Source organism: Chiloscyllium plagiosum, unplaced genomic scaffold (genome assembly GCF_037043375.1).
Source record: "Chiloscyllium plagiosum isolate Xiang-an unplaced genomic scaffold, Cpla_swu_hap1 HiC_scaffold_2, whole genome shotgun sequence".
Taxonomy (NCBI): Eukaryota; Metazoa; Chordata; class Chondrichthyes; order Orectolobiformes; family Hemiscylliidae; genus Chiloscyllium; species Chiloscyllium plagiosum.
Genome location: NW_028270140.1, coordinates 32,208,133 through 32,218,035, shown reverse-complemented (window position 1 = coordinate 32,218,035; position 9,903 = coordinate 32,208,133). Strand labels below are relative to the sequence as shown.

At 42.0% G+C, this 9,903-nt stretch overlaps 1 protein-coding gene across 1 annotated transcript in view; it reads right to left on the bottom strand.

Annotated features, from left to right (window-relative positions):
* Nucleotides 1-1,989: 1,989 nt before the first annotated feature.
* LOC122563187 (cilia- and flagella-associated protein 95-like) overlaps nucleotides 1,990-9,903 on the bottom strand; it is a 38,991-nt gene continuing 31,077 nt past the window's right edge. The window contains exons 5-6 of the mRNA XM_043716713.2: nucleotides 5,978-6,038; nucleotides 1,990-3,936 (exon numbers count right to left, since the gene is read on the bottom strand). Coding sequence (XP_043572648.2) covers nucleotides 3,757-3,936; nucleotides 5,978-6,038 — 241 coding nt within the window. The 3' untranslated portion in view covers nucleotides 1,990-3,756. The remainder of the gene's footprint in view (nucleotides 3,937-5,977; nucleotides 6,039-9,903) is intronic.

The window sequence follows — 9,903 nt, the reverse complement described above, 5'->3', positions numbered from 1 at the left end:
CCTCACAAAAAAGATGCCACATAAAGGCAACTTGGTGTTGTTGGGAGACATAAGGATTCCATAATCCAGGAATTTTCAGGCCAGTTCATGCTGAATCTAGAGTCTACGTATGACAATTTTGATCAGGATTTCTATGCCTAAGTAAATGTTGTGGCTCAGTTTTCTCGTCTCTTATTCACACAGCACAATGTCTGTGGAACACCAAAAAATGGGGCAAACATAATTTATGCTTTTATCATCTGTTTTCATTAGTTTCTGTCTCAAACTGAAAGGAGACAACAGCAACTTGTTTTTTTATTAGCACATTTATCACAGTAAAATATCCTAAGATACTCCACCACAAATGTTACCAACAAAATTACACCTTTTGTTATTGACTTGTGGGATACGAGTGTCATTGGCTGGCCAGCATTTATTGGCCATCCCACATATATCAGGAGGTATTAGGTCAGTTGACCAAATATTGGGTCAAAGGAGTAGGCCTTAAGGACTCTTAAAAGCAGATAGAGAAGCAGAGAGGTTTAGGTAAGGAATTCTGGACTTTTGGGCCCAGGCAATTAATATCGTGGCTATTGGCGAAGGAATGAATGAAAGAAATCAGGAATGGTCAAGTGGCCAGAATTAGGGATCAAATGAGAGCCTCCACGGAAGGACAAACTAGAAAACAATTTCTATTACTTATGTTTTCCAAATGAACATTTCAGCTGGACATGGTACAAAAATACTTCTGTTAACCTTAATAAAATAAAGATGTAGACCCATTTCTTGAAAATCTATTTTTTCTAATGATGTGGTTACCAAAAAAAAATGAAGTAGATTTTCCACTGAGGAAATGGAGAATATTTTGCTTTGCGGTGCATGGCTCAAATGACTGAAGAGCAGGAGCTCTGATATATAGATTATAGACCTGGGGATTAATGGACAAAATTATCTAGATTATTCTGAGTCACCAATTATTTTGCAAGTCTGCAAAGGACCGTGTGTTCTACGAGGGTCCTATCTCAAATTTCCAACTCAAAAAGAACTGCCCCTGAATTCCCTTCATGATAAAATGGGCCAGTCCCTTGAGTTCTGCCGCAGGGGAGACTGACGAAGCTGGAATTGCTCTCCTTAGAGCAACAAAGGTTAAAGGGAAGATTAATAGAGGTGTTCAAAATTATGAAGAGTTTGAGTAGAGCAAACAGGGAAAAACTACTGCCAGTGACAGAAGAGTTAGTAACCAGACTTCACAGATTTAAAACGATTGGCAACATAAGAAAGCACTTCCTTTATGGAATAAATTATGGTGATCAGGATTTCTATTCATGAATATGTGGTGGAAACAGAATTGGATAAATACTTAGAGGAAAAAGAAGAGTTACAGGAAAGTGCAGAGCGTGGGATGAATTTGAAACCTCTTTCAAAGAGCCAGCTCAGGCATGAGTGGCCAAATTGCCACCTTCTGTGCTCTATCATTCCAGGATTCTGGTTGCTCTGGTAATTCCAACCAAACAAAACAAAACTCCCAAGTGGCATGATGCTGAAGAACTGTTTTCCCCTACGCAGCCTGAGGTACTGGAGGAAGCTGTCATTGCAGGCTTCGAACCCAGAGAGATGCCCCATCAGTAGCCCAGCATTTAAAGTGGTGGAGGTGGGGAGGGTAAGTCAGGATCTGATGAGATCCCTCTCACTTGAAGTGATGAGAGGTGCCAAGAGGAAGCAGACGGACTACTTTTCCCCAGAAAGACAGAGCCCTCTACTGATACTGGATAGCAGGTAAAAACAATGACTGCAGATGCTGGAAACCAGATTCTGGATCAATGGTGCTGGAAGAGCACAGCAGTTCAGGCAGCATCCGAGCAGCTTCAGCAAAATCGATGTTTCGGGCAAAAGCCCTTCATTTATTCCTGATGAAGGGCTTTTGCCCAAAACGTCGATTTTGCTGAAGCTGCTCGGATGCTGCCTGAACTGCTGTGCTCTTCCAGCACCATTGATCCTGATACTGGATAGTGTCATACCTAACATTTTCCATGAGATGAATACCTCCAAAAGTTATATTAATCAAAATATCCCCTCAAGTCATGATAGCTTCCAGCATTGAAGCCACTGATAACCTTAGCACTTCTTAGCAGCCTTAATGCTGAAGCAATGTCTCAAGCTGTCTTCACGAGGTTGCACAATTCATAAGAGACTTCCCACAATGTGTTATAGCTGTAAGTAATGAACTTCAGCTCTCATCACAAATACGTTACATGGAGTTACACAGATTCTACAGCACAGAAACAGGCCACTCAGCCCAAGTGATCTCCTTTCACCTCTCCTCATCTCACCCTATCAGCATATCTTTCTATTCCTTACTGGCTTAAGTGTTTATACAGCTTCCTGTAAAATTCATATCCACTCCCTGTGATAATGAGTCCAGATTCTCAGCACTCTCTGTTGGGTTTATTGGTAACAATCTTATATTGATATTCTCTCATTATGGCCTTTCTAATAAGTGGAAGCATACATCCATCCTATCAAACACCTTCAATTTTTTAAAAGATCCTAAGGAAACAAAGGCTTTGTCAAACAGTTACAATTTTAAAGAGTGTTTTACGAAGGAGAGAAAGATGGAGAGGTTTCCTAAGGGTAGACCAAAGCTTAGGGTCCACACAGCTATAGGCAGGGATGCCAATGATGGGAGCAATTAAAATTGGGGATGCTTAAAAGGCCAGAGTTGAATAAGTGCAGAAAAAAATAGATTGGAATGGGGTTAAGAATGATGACAGAAATGGAGAGTTGGAATGACAATTTTAAAGCTAAAGCATTGATTAACCAACTCAATAATTCATAGAACACAATGGGTGATGGGTGAATGGAGCCTGCACATTTACAATGCAGGCAGAATTTTGGATAAGCTGAAGCTTAGAAAGGGTGTGAGATGCGAGGTTATCCAGTAGTACATTGGAAAAGTTGTGTTGATACAGAATGCCCATATCCTAGCAATGGAAGAGAAACAGACCCACTGGACCCACAGTCAGTTAATCACTGAATAACAACACTGGGATTAATGAGATTACTTGACTGTCTAACATACCTGCCTCTGTTTCCAAACAATTCTGTATTCTATAAATTGAAGTCTCATACATTCACATTTGTTCTTAATTCTGTACAATAGAATGTAAATTACTTTCATGCTTATTTCTTTCACAGTATGCATCAATGGGTAAAATATTTTTAAAATGTTGAATGCAGTCAAGTATGCAATCTACATATAGGTTGATCAATTATCACAATTCTATTGATTATGGAATTTCAATTGTAAAGACTTCATTTAGTTTGAACCAACAGTATGGAACTTTTCTCTGTTTATAATGCATTGCTGCAATCTGCAAACAAACCTTTGCTCAATTGTTCACAGCAACTGAAGCAAGAAATGTTCCAAACTGTTTATGGTCTTTGACGATGATCTTGACTTGACTTTTGACAAATTCAGCTGGTTAAATGTTAGTTGGTCAGGCAGTTATACAACTCATTCATTCCAAGCCCCCAGGCAAGACGGTGGAGGAAGGGGAAATCACATTCTGTGCAACTTTGACCAACTGTAACAATTTAAGAAGCAGTAGGTTATACCTTCATTGCTATTTGCTTAACAAACAATCTCAGTACAATGGTCAACTGTATTATAAATTTGCCAAAAGCAATGAATAAATTGAGACGCATTGTCACGCAAATACACAAATAAAAGTAAGTGCTCCTCTTCAAGTGTGAAGGTTCATGGTGAAGATTGCAGATTTACTTCAAACGAGTAGCTATTGGGTTGGACGGAGGGAAGAAGACTTTCCTGAGTTCAGAATTGGCATATATTCCGCTCTCATTCATCCAGGTGTTCCGGCCATGGCGACGGTAATCATCTGTGTCAACAAATTGTGAATGGCATCTTCTATAATCAACAGGTTCCTTGGGAACCTCATCCTGTAGGCAGAAGAGGAGAAGGGAAGAGGGGGATGAAAGGAAAAGTCATCACAACGTATGAAACAGGCTGAGTGGACTAAAGGACATTCCTGCCTGGTGATTTTGTATGCTCAGAATGATTGCCAATATGGAAAGTAAATTTGTAAACTGCTTTGATCAATCTCAGTAATGCAAGTAAAATTATATTAACCATGATCATTGCATGACACTTACCCTTGCGATCCTAGAAATTTACCTATATTGTCCTGAAGCTAGAAGAGTTACATTTTGAGGACGGATTGCACAGACTCATTATCATTTGGGAGGTCAATTTAAAGCTTGAAAATGGCACTGATCGATTTTTGTTAGCCATGGCTATTCAGGGTTACAGAGCTGGGATAAATGTCAATGTCTAACCATGATCTCATTGAATGGCATACAGATTTGATGGGCTGAACAGCCTCCTCCTCTTCTTGCAATGATTCAGAGGGCAATTGTTCCTCAGGGGATCAATCACATGATGTTTGTCTCCATCATAGTCACGTAGTTTAGTGCATGGTTCCACACCAATAGGTGTTGTGTAGGAAGTTGCAAGCACCAAGGACCAACAAGAGAAAGGGAAAGTGGGTTTCAGGGAAAACTGAAATTTGGAGGGGAAGGGTGGAAGGAATTTGGGCTCCACCTAAAACTAATAATAACTCATTGCTATTATATCAACAACTATCTATGCGAGTGTGTTTGGCAGTGTGCATCATTTTCAATCTGAACCTGGGAATTATCTCCATTGTTGCAGAGAGAGTGTGGCGGTTGGATATGGGTTTGTGAAGCAACATAGAGAAGCAAGTACTTTATTTGTCTATTGTCATTCATGATGTCAGCACACCACAAATACTTTATGGGCAATGAAATATTTTTGGAGTGTGTTCCAATTTATGCACAGCAAGATCCCACATTAGATTAGATTAGATTAGATTATCTATAGTGTGGAAACAGGCCCTTTGGCCCAACAAGTCCACACCGACCCTCCGAAGAGAAACCCACCCAGACTGATTTTCCCTCTGATTAAAGCACCTAACACTATGAGCAATTTAGCATGGCCATTTCACCTGACCTGCATATCCTTAGACTGTGGGAGGAAACCGGAGCACCCGGAGGAAACCCACGCAGACACAGGGAAAATGTGCAAACTCCACACAGACAGTCACCTGAAGCTGGGACCCTGGTGCTGTGAGGCAGCAGTGCTAACCACTGAGCCACCGTGCCGCCCCAGTGATCATCAATGTGATCATCTGTTTTAGTGACATCATTTGAAAGATAAATAACATTCTAGGAAATAGGAGAGGTAGCAACATAGAATCTTTCTTGTTCATCTGAGGCCTTAGTTTAACCCATTTCATCAAAAGATAGATGACATCTCTGAGCATACAATACCTCTGAATCTTGTACTCAAGGCTGTTGAGTGGGAGTTAAACTCACCAACCTTTGACCCTGAGGCAAGAATGTTATCCAATAAGCAGTGGCTGACAATTGACGCTTGACATGCTCAGAGCTTCTCCTGTTTCAATAGTTTAATGGTTTGCACTGTCAAAGTTGATAATATGTCAGTACTTTCCAGCTTCCACGCTTTGTGTTTTGCATTGGTAGAAAAATTATAACAAAACTGGAAGAAACCGTTAATTGCAATTTTATTGACAGCAGAGAGATCATGTCTGCCTAAAGTGGCATCAAGCATATTCATTCTGAAATATTCAGAAAAATACGCACTGTACTGTAGTACCTTATGTTTTGGCTTTTAAGCATAAAAATTTCCACTTGGCAGTGCTGTAATGGAAAAGATTACAGAGGTGCCTAATTACTGGTGTCACAGTGGTCGGATGATGACGGTGGGCCAGCTTCTGCTAGCTATTAAGCACAGTAGTCCTTATGGATGCCAAGGTAAACAATACTGAAGCACTTGGGGAGGTGGGGACAGGAGTACAGGAATTTGACAGTTAGCAATACAGTGCATAGAAATATGCTTACAGTTGGGACACAAAGTTAGCAGAAGTCAAGTTAAACTTACTGGAGCCGGAATAAAATTGAGCGGAGGCATAAAATCATAATTATAGGTTGTCTCTGCATACCTGAAAAGAGATAAAAATAGAACAGAACTAACACCTGTATAGGAACAGAGTAAAACAATTGGCATTGACAACAGAAATTGATGGAAGAGCTCAGCCAGCATGTGTGGAGAGATGTCAGAGTTAACATTTCAGGTCAAGTGACCCTTCCTCAATTCTGAAGTCCCTTGAAGTCACTTGACCTGAAATGTTAGCTCTGATCTCTCTTCACAGACGCTGCCAGACCTGCTGAGATTTTCCAGCAACTTCTGTTTTTGTTTCTGGTTTACAGCATCAACAGTTCTTACGATTTTTAAAACAATTGGCATATTCATAGAGAAAATCAAAAACTTTGCAATTTGTGATATGTGTGTCACATTTCACTCAGGATGCAGCAATATGCACTTTTACAAGTTATAGTCCAGAGCAATGATTAGTGATGGTAGGAGTGGCTCCAATTTTATTTCCATCACATGACTGATGAGAAATCTCTCCTGCTCTTGTCACCTGCCATTGGCATGTATTGGAAGGAGTGATACTCAACCTGTCTGGCTCCATTATAAATGCGCCTACCTTGACCATCAAGTCCTGGCGTGAGTTGAACCGGATTGACTCAGAGGTAGGTATGCTACCCATGTTGCCACAAGACCTCTAATCTGCAGTGAGATGCCCTTTTTATTAATAACCAAGTAACATTTCTATGTCCTATTTCAGCATGTCTTGCTGCAACCAAAGACAGAAAACATGAGTGTGATTTTTTTTCAGTTTCCCCAAGACAACAAAAGTGGAATATGGATTGGAATTCTCCCACATTCAGGTGAAATGTCTTTAAGTGAGATTCATGGTGTCTGATCCACCAGGGCTCTTTTCTCATGCAGTCAATTCATTACCAATGCAACTGAGCTCGATAGGACCCATCTTATGGAATCACATGGCAGGAGAGGTGGAAGTGCATTCAGTGTGACATTCATGCCATTGGCACCATAGTTACAGCCCAGCTGCACAACACATCAGATGCTGCCCGCACACTGTTGTACTTAAGCAATACGGTGCAAAGGAAAGGAAAGGAAAGCTCACTCCTCACTCTGCAGGCAGGGAGCCAGTCATGCTGCTGGTCTGGCTGGCAGAGAGGAAGGTTAACCTTTTACCTCTGGACCACCACTAACCCAAGCCAGTTTGGACCCAGATGGCAACCCAGGTCAGTACTATGTCCTGAGTCAGAAAGACACCCAGCAATGAAGGAAGTTGTCCCTGATCTACTGTACTCTTCAAAGATAAAGGCAAACACCTTCTCTCTGCTACTTAATACTTGTGTGTTGCAACACACTAACTCTGCCATTGATCTCACCTCTCACGATTGCATGCATCACACCCAGTCGATGGTTCTCACCCACTGCTAACCCTTCCTGTCCTCTGCACTTTCTACTAACTCAGTAGCTTTAGCTATCCACCTCTCATTTGCATGAATCACCACCAAGTACTGTTCCATCCACTTTCACCACCCTCAATCCTTTTGCTTAATTGCCACACAGACTTGCACATAATTGGGCCAAGACAACAAAGAGCAGCTGGGGGTGGTGGGGGGGGGGGGGGGGGGGGGGGGGGGGGGGGGTGGGGAGAGAGAGAGAGAGAGAGAGAGAGAGAGAGGGGGGGGGGGGGTGAGGGAGTGGGGGGTTTGGGCAAAGTGGTAACCATCAGGCTAATCACTTCCCAGAAGGAGAAACTTCTCAAGTGAACTGAAGTGTGAATGGAGTCAATTGCCAGTCAACCCAGGAAACCTCATGGTACTGCTCACATTCCCATCAACCAACAAGGCAAATGCACTCTCAATCCACACATGCATTTACCCTCTCAAACATCTCATTCTCAACTGATTCCCTTGTGCAATCATGAGAGACACCCAGTGTACCACTGAGAAGGATCAGCACCAAAGATTATCAAGGTAAAAACAATGACTGCAGATGCTGGAAACCAGATTCTGGATCAATGGTGCTGGAAGAGCACAGCAATTCAGGCAGCATCGAGGAGCTTCAGCAAAACGTTTGCCCGAAACGTTGATTTTGCTGAAGCTCCTCGATGCTGCCTGAATTGCTGTGCTCTTCCAGCACCATTGATCCAGAACCAAAGATTATCAGCTCCACCTCCACCTCTAAGGAGCTCTCCGCTGAACACTCTGAAATGTACTGCTAAGGTTTTCAGCTGGACCCAACTCCAGCTCACAGGGTTTCACCTCAGTGGGTACACTCGTTAGATTAGACTCTGGAGCTCAGTTTGGGGACTACATCACTGACTGGTCTCCTCAGCATTTTTGAGCAAGGAACACCCCAGTGGTCTCTGGCACTCAGAGGACTGCCAGAGATTATCTCAGTTATTAATCATTGTCAAATGCACAAACAGACACAGGAAAAGCCAGCAGGCTTGTCAGAGATACTGAATAAACTGGATCAAAGTTTGGTGGGATCCACCAATTTTGTCAGAGCAGTACTGGCTCCAGCATGCATACATTTGGCTGTTTCTCTGCATGGACAGGTTAGTGACTACCATGGACACTACGATCCAGTCATTTCTGCTGGATATGTGCATGGGCATGCACTCCAACACTCTAGCCATGGGGACTCAGCATCAGATGGCAAGATGAGAGAGACTGTGATTTCGCTCCATGTACCTCTGACTGCCAGGGAGACAAGGGGGTACCAGCTGAAGGAGGAGTCACACAGCAAACTTTCAGCTCTCTGACCTTACACCAGGCTTCCTCCTTCCACATTGTCGCCTGACCTGCGACATGTTTCCAGCGTTTTCTATTTGATGTTCAAGTTCTTCATTTGAGGGTATGATGGAAGATGAGAGAGTGCACATAACAATATAAAATAAGCTCATGCTAAGAGATGTGTGCAGGCTCTTGGAACCACATCTTCCAATAAAATTCCAGTCAGCGCTTGTAAAGTTTATTGAATAAAGAGAATTTAGTATCTGTATGGATAAGAAGTTCCTATTTACAGCTTCAATGCTTCGTAATGACCTCTTAATGTACATTCTTGATAGTAATACTAATGCAGTAATCTTTAGCTAAATTTAAATGTTCAGATGGCAATTGCAATCTATAAGAAAGGACATTAAGAACAAAGTATTCATATTGAGTGAGAGATTACAAGCAGTCTGCCTTATTTTAAGGCAGCACTTTCTTTTCCTATCAGCAGGTTCCTTCTATTATAAGTATTCCGCTGCCATTATCAGTGTTATACTGGCATTATCAGTATTATACTGTGTTTTCTTTATTGCATAAAATAAAGAGTTGACAGCCCTAATAGGGGCCATAAAGGAAAAGTGGAAATAGTGATTCTCCAAAGGAAAAGCTCCACAAACCAAACCAGTATTCATTACACACAAGGAATGAGTGTTGAAGAGATTTACAAGAACAGTAATAGAGAAGAGCAAATTAACTCCATGGAAAGAAACTTTAAAAAATACAACTGCTCCAGGCAGGAGAAAGAAGAGAGGTTTGTTGCGTGCCTGTGGAAACAATCAGCTTGTACCTCAGGTAGAGTGCTGCCACCAACCTGTCTTCTTAACCTCACAGAGTTACAAAGTCATGGAGATGTACAGCACGGAATCAGACTCTTCAGTCCAACTCGTCCGTGCCAACCAGATATCCTAATCTAATCGAGTCCCATTTGCCGGCTTTTAGCCCATATCACTCTAAACCCTTCCTATTCATATACTCATCCAGATATCTTTTAAATGTTGTAATTGTATCAGCTTCCACCCCTTCCTCTGACAGTTCATTCCATACACCATTACCCTCTCCATGAAAAAGTTGCCCCTTAGGTGTCTTTAACCTATGTCCTCTAGTTTTGCACTCCCCTACCCTGGGGAAAAGACCCTGTCTAAT